Source organism: Thunnus albacares, chromosome 10 (assembly GCF_914725855.1).
Source record: "Thunnus albacares chromosome 10, fThuAlb1.1, whole genome shotgun sequence".
NCBI classification, from domain to species: domain Eukaryota; kingdom Metazoa; phylum Chordata; class Actinopteri; order Scombriformes; family Scombridae; genus Thunnus; species Thunnus albacares.
In genome coordinates this window covers 2,700,978-2,724,720 of record NC_058115.1, presented here as the reverse complement: position 1 = coordinate 2,724,720, position 23,743 = coordinate 2,700,978, and the positions used below count along the sequence as shown (strand labels likewise).

The 23,743-nt window shown below is 40.3% G+C and overlaps 1 protein-coding gene across 6 annotated transcripts; it reads left to right on the top strand.

Moving 5' to 3' along the window:
- The first annotated feature begins 3,032 nt into the window (after nt 1-3,032).
- On the top strand, nt 3,033-19,625 carry mgarpa (mitochondria localized glutamic acid rich protein a). Of its 6 annotated transcripts, none has more exons than XM_044364037.1 (10): nt 3,033-3,242; nt 6,141-6,241; nt 6,545-6,650; nt 9,041-9,058; nt 13,234-13,572; nt 15,972-16,261; nt 16,325-16,588; nt 16,643-17,020; nt 17,287-17,333; nt 17,567-19,625. In XM_044364037.1, the coding sequence occupies exons 1-9, from the start codon at nt 3,167-3,169 to the stop codon at nt 17,320-17,322; spliced, it is 1,608 nt and encodes a 535-aa protein (XP_044219972.1). In that variant the 5' UTR covers nt 3,033-3,166; the 3' UTR covers nt 17,323-17,333; nt 17,567-19,625. The 6 variants fall into 6 exon arrangements, with proteins under 6 accessions (XP_044219972.1, XP_044219973.1, XP_044219969.1 ...); XM_044364038.1 differs by having other exon boundaries at nt 3,034-3,242; nt 15,972-16,279; nt 16,421-16,588; XM_044364034.1 differs by having other exon boundaries at nt 3,035-3,242; nt 15,972-16,588.
- The last annotated feature ends 4,118 nt before the right edge of the window (nt 19,626-23,743 follow it).

Here is a 23,743-nt window from a genome sequence, read left to right as displayed (position 1 = left end):
TAGATCCATATATTATAAATGATTGATTTGTATTGATTAATCAACTGTCTTATGGCCAAAATACACTCTGTCTATGTGCAGCTACGTGGCCCTCCAGCAGGTAAATATTACATAGAACTGTGGAAAAAACAAGTACAGACTATTAAAAAATGATTAAAATAAACACCTTACTGTACCAGAGGCAATGTGACGCAGCAGCACAACCTTGTGGGGGTTTCTTTACATTGCACTTTAAAATAAATCAATGAAATCAATGTGTATCTATGATCCTGTAGTTAAAACAATCTAGTTAATTAATTCAGCACCAGTTAACACAGCCTAGGTTTCCAAACCCTGCATAACCAACTGCATTATCACTCGGCAAAACTCAATATACATGCAGTGAAGGAGGCTGAGTCTGTAGCAGGTAGAAAACCCTGCTCCGCCCTGTCTATGTGACTCACGCATCCATGCCTGCTGTGAAATGTGATCCACATATGAAATACACCAACTGACAATACACAGCTAACTTAACATTACATACAATAATAACCAATGCTGGATATGGTTGAACTACCAGTAATCTATAAAAGTGAACTTGTCCCAGAAGACAAGTGATGATGTGATTTGACAGCCATACACAAGAGGTCATCCTCTTAATTTGTTATGCAGTGTTTCAAAGACTATTGGCCAGAATACACCTGGCACAGACGCATGGTTTATTAAAACTCTGGACAGGTCACAAATCTACCACAGGCCTAACACACTGAATCACGTCCACAACAGAGGCCAATTTAGAGTCTTCAATTTACCTTAACAGTGTGTCATGGAACTGTACAGAACCCCGATGCAGACTCAAGAAGCTTTTTACATTTCACAGAAGGATTTTCATAATATCCAATGAATTTGGAAAAGGTTTTCTAAGATAACGTATGGATAACAAAAACATTTTAAACCAGACAGAATACAGAGCCATAGCAAACGTTGAGGATAACGGTTACCTGAGTTCAAATAAAATGAAAAATACCCAAAAGCAACATTTTGTTCATGTTGTCTGTGACCTTCCTTGCTTTACCTGACACTTGCACTGAACGGGGTGGAGAGGATGAAAGTCACCATGATGTATGGAGGGTGATCAATGCCACAAAAGAAGAGAATCAGGAGAGGTAAGGCACAACAAGTACACTGTCAGAACTGTTTGTTAGACAGTCAGAAACCTCCTCCCACACACCTTTCCAACATCAGATTAGGGCGGGCTGTGTCTGGCAACTTTCTGAAAATGACAATCCAATGTTCACACCCGCCTCATGCCGTGATTAGTGAGTCACTTTTTATATTAACAACTGAGTGCAGAACTATGAACACCTTCCAAGAGAGATCGTCTGAAAATGTGCACCATTACTCCCATATTTACACAATAATGCTATGACTGTTGGCTTTTCACTCCACTTTCAAGTGTGGCAATAACTACACACATATGATTTTTGACAAGGTCAGACAATATGTCATATGAATTACTACCTTTTAGTCATAACTATCGTATTTTGACATTTTTGGGCAGACTACTGTTGTACGACATGGCAACATCAATCATTGAATTGCACCTCCCCTCATCCATATATCAATAATAATAATAATAATACTTATACAATGTTTGAGTCAAAGTCGTAAAATTGTATATGACAAGTCTAAAATTGTCTTTACCTATAAACTAGACTATAACTATTGACTGTAACTACAGTACCAGTCAAAAGTTTAGACACACCTACAAGTATGTCCATAGTCTTGACTGGTACTGCGTATATATATTTAAGTATGTATGTATGTATGCATATATATATTCAACTGCTTGTTAATGCAAATATCTAATCAGCCAATCATGTGGTAGCAACTCAATGCATTTAGGCATGAAGACATGGTCAGACATGATCTGCTAAAGTTCAAACCAAGCATCAGAATGGGGAAGGTGTGGCATGGTTGTTGGTGCCAGATGCACTGGTTTGAATAATTAAGAAACTGGTGATTTACTGGGATTTTCACACACGACCATCCCTAGAGTTTACAGAGAATGATCTTCTCTTCATTGTCTGGGTGAAAATGCCTTGTTGATGGCAGAGGTTAGAGGAGAATGGCAAGACTGGTTTATAGCTGATTTCAAAAGTGTGATTATTTCAGAAGCTTGTTTTTTTTTTTTTTTTTAAAAAAAAAGTGTTTGCATATGTGTCATCTAAGTGCCTTTGTGGTGTTCCTTATCTTCAAAAGAATTTAAACATTTTTTTGTCCAAGGACAAGAGGAAAAATTTAATTGATCATACATTATTTGTTTTTATAGTATATTAATTTGAATACATATATAAATTGATAGACTATTTATTTATTTATTTTTAAACAAATATGTCCCTTTCCTGTCCCTCTTCTTTAAACATCCTCTTGTGCCTCTATGTCATTGACAACAATCATAATATCTGTTGGTGTGTTTCAAATCCAAACTTCATGTTAATTCTATGCAGGTTTTGTGTAGCATGTACACACTGGAAAAGTGACAAAATCACATATACTTTAAACAGTCAGTACTGATGTAACCTTGGTTTTTGAGTTTGTGGTTGATGTACACTATTATCCCATAATGCAATGCACAAAGGAATTTGAGGAGCTGCACTTAGTTGGAAAAAATAACTAACTGAAGATAATTGTAAAGTGATACAGCTCCAGGTACACCTTCAAAAACAAATAAAAGCAAACACACACAAAAAAATACATTTTGAAAATTTTTTGTCTGCCTCTTTGTGAAGCTTAATTGGCAGAGGTGCTCTAAAGTTGTAATTTGATGTTCAAAGGTGCAAGTAGCCTATATCATTCCTGTAAATATGTTGCTTTCTTGTACACTAAACAGTATATTATAATATATTATTATATATACAGTACATACTGTAGTCTATAGCCTACCATTAGTGAGTAATGTGGAATCGGTGCACAGTGTCTTCGGTACACAGGGTGGTAATCACTTCTCCTACAGCTGCTCTGTGGCATTAACCACTCCTCATACAGAGACACCGCACAGCATATATTGCGCAATAGAGGGCAGATCCGTCCACCTCCTCGCACGTTTCCGACCAGACCAGATCGGCCATTCATCCAGCATTTGCTGAAGCTGCATCATTCCCATCGTAGCCCTCAGAGCGCAGCGATGTTTTCCTGCAGAGCGGCCTGGCAAAGGTGTGGGCCTCTGGCACGGACAGCAGCCCACAGGTTGCCTCGGGATGGTGAGTTTTGTCAGCCAGCCAAAAAAACATTATAACACAACACAAGCCTGATTTTCCTCATTTTAACATGAGCTCTGTGTGTGAATGTGACGTATTGTCTGTATTGTTAGCCATCTGTCGCCTCTACACAGTAACCGGCGGAATAGTACACTCTGTCCTCATGTGAATCTCTCTGCATAGCTCCATCCCCAGACTGGAGGATGGCAATGGCTGCCCATGGAATGTGAAGGTCAATTTGGCTTTTTGGCTAAGTGACGGTAAAAGGCCTTCGAGGTGCTTTTTTTGTCCATCGTATATTAAAAATATGTAATTTCATTGACGGTACATCTTTTATTTCTCGTCATTTATAAATGTATAGCCTTTACTTTGAGCCCTGGTTGGAGTATTTCATAACGCCACAACAAACACGTGTATATCGTCTGCCAGGTTATCAGGCAGGACCGCAGACAGACCAGAACCATAACTGGCTTGTTGCCATACTTAAATGTATACATTATAACCCAGTGTAATATAGGCAAAACCATCGCCACCAGAACGAAAACGAGACGCGGTTTCCTCTGTGTGAAGTGATGTATTTGAAAGCTTCTCGTCGAATTCAACACTAATGCACAGTATATATACATTATGACCTTCACTAGCCTGTGAGTGGTATAGAAACATGGTTGCCTCTGTTGGTCACGTGGTGACGTGTGCGCGCTTCTAATGTAAAGAGTGCAGATGAGGCACGAGCCTGCGCAGCGAGCCTGTCGGTGGCCTCAGCTTCTGTCTTCGTGTTTGATAACGTTGCATAACCGTAAACGAGAACTGGGCACACAGGAAACAGTTGGTGTCTGTATATTGAGGCAAAACGATGAAGAATTTGAATTCTTATGTCCTGTAACATCACTTGTGCTGTCATGTATGCAGCTTGAATGAAAGGCGTCATTCCAGCTCACCTGGCAGGTCGCCATTTCTCAGGCTAGGCTAGATGATGTTTTTGACAAAAAGACTGAACATAAGGGGAGTAGGTAAAATAAGTAAAGGTATAGGTTATTTATGGAGCACAAAACAAAAGTCACAAAGTGCCACATTATAAAAACATTTAGCAGGAAATATCTAACAGGCAGGATAGTGACAAACACAATTACTGGCTTTTTCTGGAACTTTAAAATGCAAAAAAAGTGGACCTTGAGTTTTGTGTGCAATAGGTCATGTTTGGCTGACAGTGTGTTAGCTAGGTTTAATGTTCCCTCTGGCTGGTCAGGTGTAGCAACCATTACTTTCAAAGTTTCCTCCATGTTGTGCAAGTGCTTGGCCTCCTCCTGTAATGTCCAGATGGTCACTCTCCTGGCTATGATCTGACTGGAACACCTATTGGCTTCTTTGACCTGACAGAATGACCAGACCTAAAAAAAGATGGTAGCATGACATGTTTACCACCAAGGGCTTGTCTGCTGTCTTGTTGCCAGGCACTACTGGGAGCCTCTAAAGAGATTACATCACAGTAATGTCCGCTGTATCCCGAAAATCCATCCAATGACAAAACAAGTATGCTGAACACAGGACGCAGGGATTGCTGATCTTCTCCATGTCAGTGGTCCCACTTAACCAGAGGAGGGTATCATGATATAATCCTGTGACTTTCTGACCTGCATCCCCTCCGCTGGTCATGAATGTTCTCCATCTTATCCCCCCCGACTCATACCTTTGACTTGAGCCGATTAGCCAGTATAAATAACGGGGTGGTAGGGTGCTGTGACAGAGGCCTGCACGCTAGATTAGCTCCTGAGATTATGAGTTTAATACCCTCAACACTGGACATGACAGTGCTCAGTAGGAATAGTAGGACTGTTTTAGGATGATTGATTTTATATGTTTTTACTTTTATACTGTCACGTAGTTCCCTTGTGTCTCACAAATCCTTCTCTTGTAGTATTTGGTTTATTCAGTGCAGCATTCAGTTTTGCTCCTTTAGTTCATACTCTATGTTGCTAACTGACATGTTTTTTTGGGTTTTTTTGTTGTTTTATAGGAAGTTGAGGCACAGCCAAGTTATTTGCTAGACTGCTTTTGTTCTGTATATCAAACTGTTGTGACTTGGTTTGTGTTCAGCTCCACTTTGTTTGTTTGAAGTGCACATCTTTGTCTTTGGTGATTGCAAAGGGTCAAAGTAAAAGCTGATGTCGAGTGTTGGCTGAGCTGTTGACTTTGGTCCAAGTTTTCTCGTAGTAAACAAAGCTTGCTCTCCTGCATTTTTTGAATACTGCTAAATATTCAGTTGGAGAAGAAAATGCTGTGCTAAACTAAAACAAATGTTTTGCTTAGTCATATGAAACAGAGTTTGATGTTTGCTCTGGGACCTGTTGGTTTGACCTTTCACTCCACTCCTTCTATTTTCACTTCAAACTGCAGCCAAACCTTACTGCAGTATTTAAAGCTTCTTGCAATACACGTTTAAAACAGTTAGCATAACATGCTAGGCCTTTTCTCTCTTAGGGTGTGGAGTTGATAGCATCACCTTCCCGGTGTCAAACATGCACTGACAGGCATATTTTTGGCAAGCTAAATCTATTGTACTAAATCCAATCAGAGTGGGAGGCATCATGAGCAGTAGAGCACCTTAGAGAGCTTTCTCACCAATCCCTTTCACACTGACAGCTGAAGCTTATGGTCTACTGAGACACATTATTCCCATCCTGCAGGATTTTTGCAAAGCCTCCAGGGTCATTGATTGTAGGGACACATGGAGGCAAAGCAGTTTGTGTGAATGCAGGTTGATCCCCTCCCTACTTGAACCTTCTTGAATACATATCAAAGTGAGAAGAGATAAGCTCTGTTAAGGAAAATCTTATCTGAGTCATGAAATAATTGATGACAAGTTTGAGAAGCATCTAACATCTGATCTTTAACCTTTTCCAGTTGTGCAGCGGCGGCCGATGTCATCAGTTCCTGGTGGGTCTGGGGAGAACATAGTGTACGCCCTGCTGTGTGGTGGAGCCTTCGCTGGAGCTGTAACATATGTAAGTTGTATTGTATTATTTCAGATTCAACGTATTCACTGTGCGCTACTTATACATGGAATTAAATGAAACCCCTGCAATAACCCACTATTTCTGCTATTCAATATCTAATGACGCTAACATCACTGTGTAAGGTCAGCAACCCTGTTATGTCCTCTACAAAGGGTTAAGCTACTTGAAAGTCCAAAAATCAAGCTACTCTTGACATGACATGCAAAGTATCTTAAAAATTTGAATCTCATTGTTTCAGCAATGAGAGAAAAAACAAATGTATCTGAGTCAGACCTTTTCCTCTCTCCTCAGGCATACAACACTGTGTCCTCAGACCATGCTAGGTTCAATGAGCGCGTTGCAGAAATCAAAGCTAGACCAAAGACAGAGTGGGTTCCTAAACCATGGCCACCTAAGAGTAAGTATTCCATACCTGCCACTTAAAAAGGAGAAACCTCAGACTAGTGCTGATTCCAGAGCAGATCAGAAATGAACAAACCATCTAGCTTAAGGCAAACTGTGGGCCAAAGCTGGCTCTCTGCCAGGCTCAATCAGTCCCCCAAAAGTAATCAGAAATATTAGCTTAGTGGGCTAATTTTATAACTTAAAAAAAAACTCCTCATAGATATACACAAGACATAACAATGTAAAACAGCTACAGCTAAATTAAATCCCTATGATATGAATTTACCATCTAATAATCAATACCCCCACATTGAGTACAAAGAAACTATAACAAACATTGTCTGAGCTGTTTAATAGCTCAGACAATGGACAGCTCCTGGTGCTGAAATGAGGCCCCGCAAATGTAGCAGATGAAAAATAAAACCATTACATTAAGATTAGATGTTATCTTGGGCTGCCCTGCCTCACCGTGAGCAAAAAAGATTGAGTTCACCCCCAGCAAAGGATTGTGAGACAGTCACAGATTATCCCCTGCTAATTTCAGCAGTGAAGTAACGTCACTGACCCAATGCTCGAATGCAGAGTCTGAGTGTAGCTGCCCAGCTCAATCTGACCAATAAATCTGTTGGTAAAGGGCCATCTTGTTGTGTCAGTGGCTTAGACACACACATCCATGTTACCTGAGGGTGTATTTTTAACATGGTCTTAGACTTTTGATTGGAACAGTCAAACAATTGTTTTGGTAACCATCCGGCATGCTCCCAGGACAAGTGCCAGACTAGTTCATCACTTTGAAACTGGGCTTTTCATTTGTGCTGCAGTTTGCATTTTGGAATAGAATGGATTCTACTTTCTGGATATGCATAACAGTTAATAAATCATGTAGAACTGGCACTTTTAGTTGATTTATTGCAACAACAAGTGATTTATAGGAAATTAATTGGCAATCATCATTGTTTTCTTTTCTGTCAAACTACTGCTGAATGTTTAATTCTTGGTCACACCCCAATCAGTGACGCAACGGTTTCCCAGTTGGTAAGGTGAAATAGCTGCTCTGACATCACTACTTGGGGCGTGGCCAGAATGTCTTTAAACCCACAGAGGGCAGTGCAGCAGTACTTTTCCTCCCAGTTCGCTTAATTACTCTTTAATCGGATTCCAGTGGAGCATTTTGGTGTCTTCTTGGAAACTTTCAACACTGACAAGAATAAAATGAATGGAAACACTTACTCTGTCCATTATGACAAAAAAAAGTTGCAATTGTCAATAGTAGATACTGGCAAAAAATGTGTCACATATCCAAACAATGTCCAAACCAACACATAGATTGGATTTGTCAAATGAGTCAGTCTACTCTCCAGTAGCTCTGGACTTCCCTGTTTAAACCCCCTTCCTCCCCAACCCAAACATCCTCTGGTCCAACACACGCCATGTGTGTACTCTGTTTGGATATTATATCAGTGTTTGTGATCAACCCCGCACTTGGTTTATTTGTTTTGGCTAGCTGACGAACTGCTCAGTTCTATTGTAGATAGATGAGAAGTTTACTTGATCCAGTTTGTATTAAGTATGAATAAAGCAAACATTGCAGTTGGCCTCTGTAGAGTGATAGCAGCAGTAGCAGCACAATCGCTGTGTACACTCACTAATGCACAGAAGGAGATAAACCCACTAATGTCTATTGTTTGGCATGTGGAGTCCAAATTACTGCTGATAGTAAGTATGTGGTTTTCACCACTTACAGTGAGAGACAATCACATCCACAGTTCGAAATTTTAACTGACCTGTTGGCCCAAGAACAGTTCACATGAATCCTAATGTATAACACCATCACGCTACATTTTCCATTTTTACACAAACATCTTTACAATCTCATGGGCAGAATTTCATTTAGTACATTCAAGCTCCCCAGAGGATAAACACTTTGTGATATATGGTAAATAATGTTGTATTTTTCAAATTAAATCTCCATTTTACTGTTAATATTGTCTGAGAATGAGAGCATCTATAGAGGTAAATGGCCAGTGACCAGCATGTTAAATAGAAAAAAATTAAGAATCAAAAAGCTGCAACACAATGTAAACTGTATGTATTAGACAGTAATCAGCTGTGATCACTGAATCAGGAAGTGTTTATTTAAGCATTCTGAAGAAACAAACCATAGTTTTTCCCTTATTTAATGCTACGTTTCTTTACTGCTCATCAACTAACCCATCTATAAGTCGTCACTTGTTTCTATGATGCTGAAACAAAATGTAAACTGTTAGACAGTAAATGTAACGGCACAGATTCTGTAAACTGTGTTTATTTCAGCATCCCGCATGAACAAACCCAGAGATTCTAACTTAACGTGGCTTGTTGTTTCCATGTGACCCTGACCCTGATGTTTCTGTCTGTTTGCAGGCAGGGATGAGGAAGAGGGTAAGTTTTTGTCATCGCAGATGTTTTGCTTTCTTTCATCATCACCGCCTGAGAGCTTGTAATGTATGCTCACTCTAATATCATGGAAATGTTGACATGGGCTTGATTGTGCTTGTAACATTCATGATTTCACGATCCTGATTCTAACATGAGTTCAAATAGAAGTTCATGATCACTCTAATCACAGTATGTTTTCAACACTCATATTTCCACCAATTGACAGCCAACAGTGGGAAGGAAATAATGTCACTATTATATCATGAGAAGTCCAACTAATGGGTGAAACTCTATCGTATATTATGTATAATTATCGTAGTTAAATGGCAGTTATATGGACTGTCAAAAATGTACAGACTGAAGTAAGACGAAATCAGCAACATGTGTACAATAAGAAAAGCAAATGAGTATGAAGGTATGTTGGAGCCATATGTGCAGTCCTGTACACTGTAAGCGGTGTTATCTGGCTTATATCCAGCTCTGATGATGAAGAGGGGACTGGCTGTGATGAAAAGGTGAGGGAGGGTAACTGATCTGCCTCTCCTTAGTCATGATGAGGTTAGAGTGCGCTGCTCAGTATCCAGTGATCCGGGATTCCTCCTGTTCTTCATACTGTATGATTCAGTGCCAAGGGCCAAAATCTATAATGGTGCGCAAGAAAGATCAAAATCAAAAAAAATCAAAAATACTCAAGTACAAGCAGACTAATGGGGGGCCATGCAAAGTACAGTAGACATTTTCTGCATTATAAACATGACGTGACATATCCTGTGTAAGTTCACTTTTTTATATACTCTCTGAATGTTAAATGGAGAGTCATTCCATTAACAAATCAACTTGTACAACTATGTGTTTTGATATAATAAATGAACAGAGCAAAGTTGGTAGAAAAGTTTTTAAAAAGAAAACAATGTAGAACTTTTTTCATTTAACAGTTACATCTACCTTTTGAATTGTACAGGTGTTCTGATCAGTAACTTGGTGGGATGCTATGAAGGGATTAGATGCTTTCTAATCCTTTTTGATTAGCTAAACTGTGGCTTTAGTTCAATGGTTGCAACTCTCTACAATTATAGATTTTGTCTGCACCAGTGCTACTTTGGGAACACGTATATTATCCTATTCATCATATAGAGCTTAGCTTTACTTAAATTCCAATACATATATTTTGTCAAATCTATGCCCTCCTGCGTGACCTCAGTCTCACTTCTCCACATTGTATCCTTCTGGACAAAAGACATGTTCTGCAGAACAGACCCTCCTTTCCTTGATACCACTCAATCCCTCCTTTCTCTCCCTCTCACTCTTCACCGTGTACCTCCATACCTCTTGTGCTAAGACTAGGTAAACTAGTGTCTTCTTGAATAAAAACAGTCTTGTATTTGTTACCATACTCAAGTTATTTGAAGACATCTCTTCTCCAAGTGAGACAAACTGGTGACTGTCATGATTTGCTAATAACCACAGCTTTTTATAGAGCGCTCGCCATTGACATCACCAGTGCTTCTTGCTAGCAGCCCATAATCACATCTTTTGCAAATTTACATACATTGCCTCTGTGGTTGAATTTAGATTGAACATGACATTGTTGCATAAAATGATTTTTTTTTTTTTTTTTTTAAATGAAAAAAAAAGAAAAAAAATCTTCTTCCCATTTCTCTAACTCTTTTTGTCTTTACTCTTTCAGTGTAATGGTAAAGCTAAGGTCCTCTGTGGCCGCATGGATATTCATCCTAGAACTGGACTCTTTGGATCTGAACAAGAAAACAATATCCTTCTCTCCTTCCTTTCCTCCTCTCCCGTACTGCTAAGAAAGAAACAGAGTCCACTACTCACCCCTAAAACCTCTGGACAGGCCTTTGAAGGATATTGAATCTCCTTTCTTCATTGCTTCACCTTGTGCTGCTAAATGTTAAAGTTTAAATCTGTGAAGAGGATTAATGGACTTGACACGACTATCCACAAACCAATTCTTTGGTCAATGGACTATAATGTTGTAAAACATCAACCTGGTTTGGATAAGATCTGTTTTTGTGGGACATTAGCCAGTTGATCAACTTAGCTGTTGAGCTAAAGCTATCCATGCTAACACATCAGCATGCACTGTCGCGACTGATAGTGTTCCGTTAGTGTTCTCCAAAGAGCTCTGTTAGCTCACGCAGCTAGTATGAATATCATGAATAGCATTAAGCTAGTTGACAAGGTTTCCAGCAGCTCACATGGCTGCAGACATGTGAGCTACCTGCTCAAATCATGATCTCTTATTGAACTCAACTAGCTACGGTCGTCATCTTTGCATCGACTCTAGGGTTGGAAATACTAGAAATCTTGTATTTTTATATAACATTTAGGAGCACTTCCAAAGCTTGGATGGCCATTAAACTTTCCCAATGAAATCAAAATTAAATGTTTACAAAAGAAAAGCAAGACAAGCATTAAAAATGTGGTTTGTTGATTTAAAATAAGAGAGAAGATGACCACAACTCCCAACCTTTTCTGATTCTTGGTCAAACTGGAAGACTATTCCTAGAAACCACTCATTATGCTGTATGGCGATGACATAAACCTATAGTATAGTTCAATTATCTAATTTAATTATCTACTATGTTTGAGGAACATACAAGTCGCATTAAAAGAACTTTTCTTTGCAGTGGAGAACAATATTTCAAGAACCAACAACATCTCCACTTCACAACTCAACAGAGAAATGGTGTATGCTCAAGTGTTAGTGTGTTTAGCCTATATTCCTTTATCATGAATTACCAGCATATGGAGTCTATCATCACTCAGTATAACCAGCAGTCAAGTGCTGAGAACCAGAGTCTAAGTGAACTCCTGGGCTAGTGTCCCACATCTTTGTGTATTTGTGTTAGTGGTTAAATGTGTAATGAATGGCAAAGGGATCTATCAGTTAAAGATTAAAAGACGCACAACCTACCCGGGCTGTCTCAGTGTGTGGCTCACTCAGACTCACTTTCAGAGTTCCAGATAGCTGATAGCTTGTTAATTTGGATGGTAAGAACAAAGATTCAACTTCACCCCCTCTACCCTGCACCTCAACCCCCACTCCTCCCCCCCTCCCCCTGCCTCTCCCCCCTCTCCTCCCCTCCCTCTTGTTGTTGTTCTGTCTTTGAGTTTGCATGCAGTTTGTGTAGTGAATGTGTCGCCTCCGGATTTTTTTTTTTTGTTTTGTTCTGCTGCGGTGGTGGTAAGGTTTAGAGTGACAGTACTATTGGATTAGCCTGCGGGGCTGCCGAAAACAAACAAAACGCTGGAAACTTAATCAGCTATTAGTAGCCATGTTTCCATCCAACTTTCCATCTGTCTCTCAGTTAGACCTGACACATACTTGATATTCTTTTGATAAACACACTGTGACCTAGAAAGTAAAGACTCCTACACTGCTAATGCAATGATGGCAGTCATGCTGCTTTATTGCAAGTCATGCTCTGTGAGATGAGTCTAATAAAATCCTGAATCAGTATGATAGCAACTTGAATCCATGTCAGATTGTGTGAATGTGAATCATAGTGATAAATGAATTTTGACACAGGCTGTCTTTAGTCGCCAAAGCTCTAAATCAGCCATCAGTGATGTGTCTCACAGTACGATCTAAGACCACCACACTTCATTCAACAAACAAATGTGTTTCTGGTATCTACATTGACTGTACAGAAGTTTGTCAGTGTTTGTTTTTGTTTAAATCAGATGTATCTGTTTTCATCGAGGTTGTGGCAGACACCACATAGAGACACAGACATAACCCCCTACAGTGTTGTTATATTGTATTATATGGGCGAGTGCCCTTTAAGAGTTGGTCACAGCTGTGACTGTGACCAAGTTGCTGTGACACAAGGTTATGTAAGTAAACTCCTCACATTTTACCCTTAAAAGTTGGATGGAAACCCAGCTGCTTAGCTTATGCTACTTGATGCTAGTTTTTAAACGGATCGGATTTGGCATTTGACAACAGTGATGTTCTGCTTGGTTTACTCTGACATGCAGCACTGTGAAAGTGCATGTGTCTTAATAGAGAAGCCATGTTGCTAAGGGAGGATGGCAGTGGGGGAGTTGCATCAAGACTACTGACTGCTCACTGTAGCGAATCATAGTATGTTAGCTCTGTGAATTAACCCTTGCCCTCTAATACTCTTTGTATTCTGGTTTTTGTGTTCCAGGAGGAGAGGAGGAGGAGGAGGAGGCAGCAGCCGAGGAGGGTGCTGAGGAGGGGGCTGAGGAGGTAGCGGCTGAGGAGGCCGGCGGAGATGCTGAGGCCGGGGAAGAGGAGGCTGCTGCAGTTGCTGACGGCGAGGCAGAGACTGTAGTGGAGGCAGTCGCTGAGGTCGTCGCAGAGGCTGCTGAGGTCGTCGCAGAGGTGGCGGAGGGTGTGGCCGAGGCTGCGCAGGAAGTGGAGGCGGTCGCAGAAGAAGTGGCCCAAGTGGCAGAAGCTGTTGAGGAGGCTGCCCAGGCTGTCGCAGAACCAGCCCCCGTCGCTGCTGAGGAGCCGGAAAGCAACGGTACGACTCCTTCATCTGAGGAGGAGGCACCTGCCTCTGAGGCCTGAGGTTCCACACATTCACTACAGGGAGACACACACACACACACACACACACTATCAGACACACACTTGACTATCTCTAAACCACTTTAAAGAGCCCCTGACAGCAGGTCCTTTCCTCCTCACAACACTGGGAACAATAATACCGGTAACTTAGTCACTGTCTTTAGAAGCACTAGATAGCTGCTACTCCTCAGGTGCCTGGGTTCACCTCTCCTTTGTCTTCCTAAAAGCTTTCTAAAAACTTTCTCTCTTGTATTTATTGGAGTGAGAATAAAGGGGCAGCACTGTGTGCAAATTAAGTGTGAGAAGGGAGAAGACACAGTAAACTATTCAGTTTTTTCTCTCGTTTCTTCACGTAATGATGACTTGATTTTTTTTGGTGTGCAGTATAAGTCACTGTATATGATGTCTATATTTGTTCCAATGTGGCCTAGAGATGTTAAACAACCAGCAGTTCCCATGATTTACAGCTGCATGCCGCAGTGCATCAAAGTGGCATTGAGGTCTTTATGTGACGCTCATTTGCAGTTATGGGTGAAATAAAAGTGATCACTCTGTGGATACAAACATCATTCAAGCAGATTTGCCCTGATTTCACACAGTTAACATGGCTAAAAACCCTCATTACTCTGTGAGATTACCACAAGCCTTATATCCTACTGGTTTTAAGGTTCAACTAATCACACCCAACTAAATAGATGTGGCAAGAGAACAAGCAGGAACACCCCTCAAATGCTGTGATAGTCATTCTTGTTATGCATATGAAGCCCCTAATGCAATTTTGAGATCTGACAAACAGTGGATTTCATTGATTTTATAAACCTCTGTAATGTTGTACATTTTTTCCAGAACACATAGACGCCTGTATCTTAAACTGTCCTAGTTATGTAATATAACCTACAGCAAGATGAGATGGCTCTGAGATTGTATATAAACTCTGTAACTGCTGCAGTGTGTTTTTTTTTCCAAGTGTAATGTATAACTGTTAAAGAACTCACAAAGTTACTAAGTGAATCAAGCTATACGTGATCATATTTTTATTTTGCTTATAACTGGATAATGAGCACTGTGAACAGTTTACGGTAATTCTTCGAGCCATACAATAAAGCTTCTATCAAACCGGAAAGGTTTACTGCCGTCTTTAATTTGTCTGAATTGGTCTTTCTAAGGACATTTCTAGCTATTCATTCCAGTTTAAGAATTTAATTTTCATCACCCGGTTTTTTTTTTTTCTCACAAATTTACTGTACATTTTCTGTAAATAACAGAAACAAGTTGCTTTGCCGTCTCATGCTGAACATATAAGTGTGAAGTGCACATTTTAATCAGGCTCCCCAATGCATTTCCTTCTCACCACTTAACGCATCCAACTGTACTTTGCTACACATATCAGAAATGCACTGGGACTTCTGTATTCATCAAGACACAACCTTTCCTTCTTGCACTTTAATATACTTTTTCAGAGGTATACTTGCATGATATATCTACCGTATGTTCCATATGTGTTCTTAAAAAGTCCCAGTCTCCTTAACTCAGAAGTGAAGTTTTGAAGGAGGCGTGCCGGGGTGAAAGGTGTCATGCATGACAACAGAGCATGACTGATATATCAGCAGCATGGCTGATATGGACCAAATTTGGCTTATCACAGATACTGTATATACTGTATATTTGGCCAGTAAGTCAGTAAATAAATTGCAGATATGTTTGACATCATTAAGAAACAAACAAACCAGTATATGCTGTATCACCACCCCACATCCTTAATAACCAAATTTAAGGTAAATTTATCAAAAATGTCATGTGTTTGTTAATAAACAAATATTATAAGACCAAATTTAATATTACGTGTTTTTTGTTTTGTTTTGTTTTTGAAAGTCTCATTTATCTCTATCAGCCTCACATTCCAGGCACGCTCCAAGATTCTCCTTATTCACTCATTTCTTTCCTCACCTTCTAAGACTTCAAAGTAGTGTATCCAAATCCCAGCAAAATTGCTCATTGTTAACAGATGTGCTGTCGTTTTGCTTTTGTCTTCTGTGATAATCTATTTTTTCTGGTCTTGTATGGAAGTACTTCATTGGTTTGTGGCACTGTATTGATGCCTGTAGTGACTAACACGGCTTTCCCGAACCGTCTTTCTCTTCAACTTCTTCCACTTCTGGGGGTGACATTGCACCTGCATGTAGTCACAATCCACCAAAGAAATGTTCTAGCACTAAATCCTTTATCACTAGAAGGATTTCACAAATGCCTAACAAGTTACCTTGGCTAACCACCTCAAGTTGTATGAGCTAAATGTGGAAATATATAACTTGAGATTCAGTGATGTTTGGATGGCTGGATTTTGTGTTGCAGTGCTGCTGGCAGCTGCCTCTACTCTAGAGGTACCGAAGATATCTGAAGTAGTAGAAGAGTTGGCACCCATTGTTGAAGACGTGAAAGAGGAAGCACCCAAGGAAGAGTCCCCGGCACCAGAAGAGGCAAAGCCTGTTGAAGAAATTGCACCAGTTGAAGAGGCTCCTGTACCAGCTGTTGAGGAGGCCGTGGCACCAGTGGAGGCTACGCCAGTGGCTGAAGAAACCCCTGTACCAGTAGAAGAGAGCCTGCCAGCATCTGCTGAGGCTCCAGCACCAGTGGTTGAAGAGGCCCCCGCACCAGTAGAGGCAGCACCAGTGATTGAAGAGACCCCTGCACCAGTGATTGAAGAGGCCCCCGCACCAGTAGAGGCGGCACCAGTGGTTGAAGAGACCCCCGCACCTGTAGAGGTGGCACCAGTGGTTGAAGAGACCCCCGCACCTGCAGAGGCGGCACCAGTGATTGAAGAGGCCCCCGCACCAGTTGAGGCGGCACCAGTGGTTGAAGAAGCCTCGGCACCAGTAGAGGCAGCACCAGTGGTTGAAGAAGCCTCGGCACCAGTAGAGGCTGCACCAGTGGTTGAAGAAGCCTCGGCACCAGTAGAGGCTGCACCAGTGGTTGAGGAGACCCCTGCACCAGTAGAGGCTGCACCAGTAGAGGCTGCACCAGAGGTTGAAGAAGCCTCGGCACCAGTAGAGGCTGCACCAGTGGTTGAGGAGGCCCCTGCACCAGTAGAGGCAGCAGCAGTGGTTGAGGAGACCCCCGCACCAGTAGAAGCAGATGTTGCCACAGCTCTAGCTGAAGAAGTGGTCACCACCACAGTTGTAGAAGAAGTTGCAGCAGCCCCTGTCGTAGAAGTAGCTAGCCCTCTGGAAGAAGCAGCTGCAGCCCCAGTGGAGACCCCGGCAGAAGACCCCAAGAGAGAGTACATCGTTGTGGTTCTGGAAGGAACACCTAAAGCAGAAAAACCGCCCAAGGTGTTGGGAGTGGGGCCCATGAGTGGTAGGATCATCCCAGCTCCAGATGATGATGATGTCCCTGCTTCTGAGGTACCAGATAACTCTGTTTTTAGACTGATCACTCAGATTGATAAAAGACTTAATGCAGAGAAGTTGATTATTCAAGCCTTCTAGATCACAATTTTTTACATTTCTCAGCCTTAGTTGAGTGTCATAGCATTGAGGGAGTAAAAGAGACCAGTTCTCATTATCAGGATACTTCAGTAGATATGTAATGACATTTTCACCCCTGCCTGTCTTAATCAGTGTGGGCTGTGAATAAAAACTAACATGAATGTTTAAACTCTGCTACTCAGGGTAAACGACGTCTTCTTAGGATGCAAATGCAGTAGTTCCAATTAAGGTACTGAGCTTTTTGTTTATTTCTACGATGGTAGAACAGCTGTGGGCATTATGTCATTTAAAATTGAATATTCCTACCCCGCAGTCCACATTCCTATTCTTCAGTGCGCTGTAGGGATGTAGAAAAATTAAAGTACACTGTAGGGATGTTTACAAAATTAAAATAAACGTATTCATATAGTCACAGAAACTGTGTATTGTGCCACTGACTTTTGTGTTTCTGTCCTCCATCAGTAAACAGCTCCTGAATGATGACTTTCTATCCTGCGGAAGAAGAGGATGTGCCTTTCTCCAACACTTACCCTTCCTCCTTTTACCCTGAAACACAAGAGACTAATATGTAGTTCCAGTGTAAAGACACACACACACGCTAGTGTTTGGATTAATGCCTGTTTAACACAATTATCATCCTAACATGTTAGCAATGACCCGTTACTGACACTCCACACTGACTCATAACTCTTGAGCTCCAGATGAGCCCAGTCAGTACATCAGAAGATCTCTGGTTTATCTTTTAGTTGACTCAATAACAATTCTTCTAACATGTTTGAAATGCAACCCGTTTACTGCTTTGAACAACACTGAGCCATTCACTTACTCTCTTACTGTTACATAGTTTACCACCTCAAAAATCACTCCAGTGGAATACCTTGATACTCATCAGCACATCTCGTTAGCCTAACCACTGCCCAGCCGCTTGTGATGTGAACCCACAGTGTTACCTTTTAAAGCAAGAGGTGTTTTGAGTCACCAGCATTCTTCACAGTACCCAAGCTCAGGTTCTGCTTGTGCTTCTCTTGGTGTGAAAATGAACAGCTGGAAATACTTGCTGTAGTTGTTTTTTTTGTTTGTTTTTTTTTTTAAATGAAGATATACTTTGACCACGCTGGCTCAACAGCCCATGTAGCTACCTTGTTACCTCAATTTTCCTCTTGTTTTCAGTCTTTAAAATGACACTACAGACCTCTTCCTGATGCTATCAGTGTTACACTTCCTATGGCAACAAGACAAGTTTTCTAAGCCAATAACTTCACTAAGCTCATTCTTATTTTTCAGAAGCCGTAATGTGATCACCAAAGCAACTTATCCTATAAGACTTATTATGGCAGGCATTTGTTGATTCCCCTTTACTGTTCTTCCTTTGTGAGAGTGTAATTTAATACTGAAACAGAAGAAAACTGCTGCTGCACTGTATTCATCAGGTCAAAACTCTCAAGCATTCTCTCTTATGGCCACACCCCAGCTGCTCATGTCACAGCAGGTCTTTTTCACCCTTAACTTCTGTTGGAAAACACCAGTTATGACATCACTGATTGGGTTGTGGCCAGAAAGGAAACACAATTGAAAGTTTCCCAAGACCATGCAAGAATCCTGTTCTGTGTAACAAATCAACTGGTGTGTCAAGCTATAAGTTTTGACTCATAGAGAGCAACACAGCAGGTGTTTTTACTTCCCTATATTCAGTGTAGAATTACCTTTTACACATACAATAGGTGAGTGTGTTCCTCCTCAGCTTTGTAGACAATCTAATTCATATACAGTGAATGTAGAAAATATTAGGGACATCTTCCTGATATTAAGTTGAAACCGCTTTTGCACAATCCACATCTCAATAATGTTAAAAGTCCTTCTCACATCCTCTTTATCCACATCTCCTCCTTAGCCATAGGAAACTCCAGTAAAGGATAATGTTTCAACCTAGATTGATGATCAGTGTTTATATTTTGAAAATGTACATTAAAGGTATAGTTCAGTGTCCTAGTTTAGTCAGGAAAAGTTAGTGAGTTGGATTGGGGGAATGCATAAGCAGCATCATGTTCTTTCAGTGTTTGTCTTCTGTTCTTTCAAAGCTTTTCTTTTCTGTGTGGATGCGTAATTTAAAGGCTTACTGCAAGTACGAACAGTCATGATATTGATGTGCTGGTGTGACATGAAATTTGTGTGTTTGGGGAAGTGTTTAAGTATGTCTGAAGAAAAGTCTCCAGTGTGAAATGCTTTGACAGCTCTGTTTTTTCTCTCTTTCTCTCTACTGTTAAACCTCTGGCTCTGTTAGCTTGGTGTTTGGGAAAAGGTCTGAGATCACTGAGGTATGAATTGGACTTGAATGTTAGTATGTATCTTAAAAATGGAAATTAGATTTAGAAAATGACACTCTGTCCTCAGTGCTTGCAGGCTGTTTTCCATAACAGGATATGAATGCATGCCTTTGATTTGGCAAAGGACAGAAACTGTGACTGTTAGACACATGATTATTTTTCTTGTTTTTTGCAAAATAAAGAGGGATTTAAAAGCATTATTTTGTCTGTGATTTGATTAACTACTCTTTTCTTCAGGAAAACCTAAAGCTATACTATGTGGGATTTCCCTTTTAAAAAGAATATATCAAAAAAAAAAAAATCCTCCTCAATCATCACTTATGACCCATTTTCTTATTTGGCTGTGTCCAGGACGCTCCTGGGCATCAACCTTTGGGGAGTGGGTGTGTAGCCCCCAACCAATAACAGCAACCAGGTTACATCACTGTTTCTGTATCTCTCCTCTGCTCTCTGTCTCTGTGTCATGGATGTATAAAGAGCTGCAGGTCTGTGTGTGTGTGTGTGTTTGACCGAGGGCGGGGCTGAGCTACACACACACGCAGATTAGAGAGGCCACAGCAGACAGGATGAAGCTCTGCATTCACACTAAATCTGGCAATGTGGCACCTTCCTGCAGGGTTGTGCAGAGGTGTGCGCCACAGTTGTCAAGTCTGCTTATTATAAGCAACTTTGGGCTTGTTTTTCTGTAAAGTTGCTTACAAATATTGGTAGTCGTGGGTTGTGGTTTTTTGGGCTAGTTTCTTAAGTTGTTTATTTGTGATTGCTCCCTATATGTCTGACGTTAAGTAAAGTTTGACTGAGCTCCATCTAAGCTGTCAAATATCACTGCCTGCTGTCAGAACCATGCATGTACTAGCTGACATTAAAATCCTTAGCTGTGCCCCGGTGGTTCACCGGCTAGTGTGCGTACCATGTAACATTAGGTTAGGAGGCCTTGCTGCAGCGGCACGGATTCTATTCTGACCCAGACCCTTTGTTGCATGTCACCTTCTCTCTCTACATCCCATCCTTCCTGTCTCTCGCCACTATACCTGTCTAATAACGCAAAAACGCCTTAAAAATAATCTTTAATCATTTGCAGATGTTTGTCCACAACCCCGTCCCCGCCCTTTGTTGGATTAAACAAACAAGAACAGAAGTAGGCTAAAAGTTATTACGGTGTGTATGTGTGTGTGTGTGTGACTTGTGTGTTACAGAGGAACAGAGCTGATGACAAGACGAGGAGGACAAGAGATGTGTTTTTTTTTTTATCCACAACTACATTAATTGGGATTGGCCAGTCAAAGGTCCAGTACGTGTAATTTTTTTAATGATTGTTTAAAAGGCCAACAAGCTGTCTTTGTTTTACCTTCACTGTAATTACAGTTCGTTATATCCAACATCTTGAGTTTCATTTTCATTCATTTCTTTATTCATTCCTGATTTTTTGTTGGCCAGTTAATTTTGTTCAACTTTTTTAGACTTAAAAAGACAAATGTAAAGTTACAAGTTACAGTATTTTTGAAATGGTTTCTTATAAAATGCAAAATATATTCATACATATATAAATTGATCAATCTCTTTCTCACATTGTGGCAGGTATGATCACCTGTTTTGGGCTTTTTAAAAAAAAATTTTTTTTGGAGAGTCAAGTCATTTCATTTGGGTTGTTTCCGTAGACCTGGTTGCCTTTTTCTCTGGTGAGATCTGTAAACACTAGTGTGGGTGTGTTTATTTGTGCTTTACAACACAACTGCCCAGAAACAATCAAAAAATAATGTTTTATTTATCAGATTTGTGGCTTTGTTCTCGCCAGCGCCACTCCCTCTCTCCATTCGCTCTCTACCTCACTCGACCACCGCTGCTCTCACCCTCCCTCTCTCTTGCTCGCTCGTGGAGTCAGGGAGGAGGGGCCAACTTTGAATGCTGTGTGTTTACAAACACCAACCAACAAATCCTACATAGTAAACCTTTAACCACTTGTCTAAATTGTCTCAATAGCCTGTGCTTCTGACGCTGCTGTGGTAAAGTCAAAGTTTGCTGGGTAGTGTGAGTTCAGTTAGTTACTGGTTGAAATAAATTGTGGACTTTTGTGTTTCTACTTAACTGAAAAAAAAATATGACACTGAGATCTTGCTACTGTCCCCATTTTTTCATCACAATTTCGCTAAAAGTGGGACGACAGCAGGTAATTAAAGCAACTAACCATGTAACTTTTCAAAAAAGCAATAGCAGCTGAAGAGTTATGAAAAGTAGAGTTATAAGCAATAAAACACAGCCTTGCTCAGTTCAATACACACAGAGATTTTGCTGCTACTAGTAGTTTATGGTGGCTAATGTTAGCAAACTTTAGCTGAATGTGTAAGTGACATTACTTCACCGACTTCTTACTTGCACGTCTATGTCTATGTCAAGGTTACATAGACTAGCTTTAAGATATCTGCCACTGAAACTTCTACTGCCACCCTAATACAATGGAGGTGAATGGAATTTAATTTGTGCTGTTTAAACTTTAATATTTCCTGAAACCATGTCCTTGTTAACATAGGGACTATTTCTTCAGTAGAAAGTATTCCCAATAATAATTACTGAGTGAATTTTCAAGTGTTATTTTTCAGAGCTCTGAGCATCACAAACTACTTCCCATCCACATAGTTGTGGTGTGATTATAAAAATCTCAGAGACATATCTCATGAACTGGGCAAATAAAACCTTCACTATCTGCATGGTCAGAAAAATCTATCTTGAACTTTGGGTGAACTGACCATTTAAAGCTAATTATTGTGAGGCTGTCAGATATTACTATTATAATATTTTTATGAGCTGCTGTATTTATGTTTGTCTGTCTGCCTGCATTAAAATATCAAATATCATTTGGAGTGGTCCAGAAATCATCTGAAGCTGTTTCCATTGGGAAACCCACAACATGTCATCACCTCATATACAACACAGCCATATCCATCAAAATAAGTTTTATTGTCAGTTGGCCAGAGGGTATCATTTCCAGCTCAGGTGTGAGAGGAAATTGATTAATAGATTATCATTTTATAAATCTTTTGTGTTACAAATGTTATTTTCAAACTAAGGGCTCCATGTTTGTTTTCAACTGAATGTGATGTAATGTCATTGTCATTCTGGCATGCATGTTCCTGAAGAAATCCTACTCCTAGGCTAGTTGAACTCTTGACCTTGTTTCTATCTGAGGGTTATTTACTGACCATGAGGCCTCTGTGGCCTCTCATCATGTGAGCACACTTGTTTGTAAGAAGGTATAACAGCTTGTAGGAGTGTCCATTTAGGGACCAGACTGTTTTTAGCTTTGCTTCTGGAGAGGTATAAAGCTGTCTGCTTTGTGTTTGCAATCTTTAGAGAAAGGGCCGGCTGAACAACATGCTTTCTCTCCAAAAATACAAGATAACTGTATTTTTGTTTTGTGTTTTTGTATTTGGACGTTTGTGTAATTGTTATTGATTGTGTGATGAGTTGTACAGTGTCTACAACTGCTTCAACAAGTAACAATGTTTAATGCTTTCTCTGGTGTCTTTTTGTGGTTCTTGAGCAACGATGAAAAATTTCCATGACGAGAGCAAAAACGATTTGTTTTTGTTTTTAACCCGCTGTTCTTCCCACCCTCTATAATACCTGGGACCAGATTTAGTGTATGGTCAATGCAATCATTTAGGAATATACACCATCAGTTGAAATAATGGTCTTAAAACTACATTTCAACACAGGAACCCTTGTCAAGACAGGGCCTCTAGGTTAGGCAGTAGCAGTAAGACCCACCACCACATCATGTCAGCTGATATTGTGTTTTAGTTGAGCGTGTTACCACATTTCCAAACTTGTCAATTGATCAAAATACTCATTTGCAACACAGTGAACTGGGGGCTCTCAGGGGCCCCAGGACTCTGGAGCCCTGGGGCAGCCGATCACTTCACCAGGTTATTCCAATCCTGACTCTGCTGTTTTTAAATCATTCTTTCTTTCTTTCCTTCTTTCTTTCTTTCAAGGCATTTATAATATTATTTCAAGTACCACTATTGCCATATTGCTATAGTAAAATAACATAGAATATATCGGCAACAAGTTGATAATCACAGTAATTAAATTAATATGACCTTACATGTGCCCCAGTAATGATCTGTTTATTAACAATTAATTATTAATTGTTTATTTATCTATTTAGTGATGTTACTGTTGATGTTTGTGTAAGTATGGAGTACATTTTTTCAGAGTAAATGTGTGATTTGATTCAGGAGAGGCGATACAAGCTTACATTCTACCAGGCAACACATACGAGGTTACGCTACTTGTTGGCAGGGTTTGTCGTCGT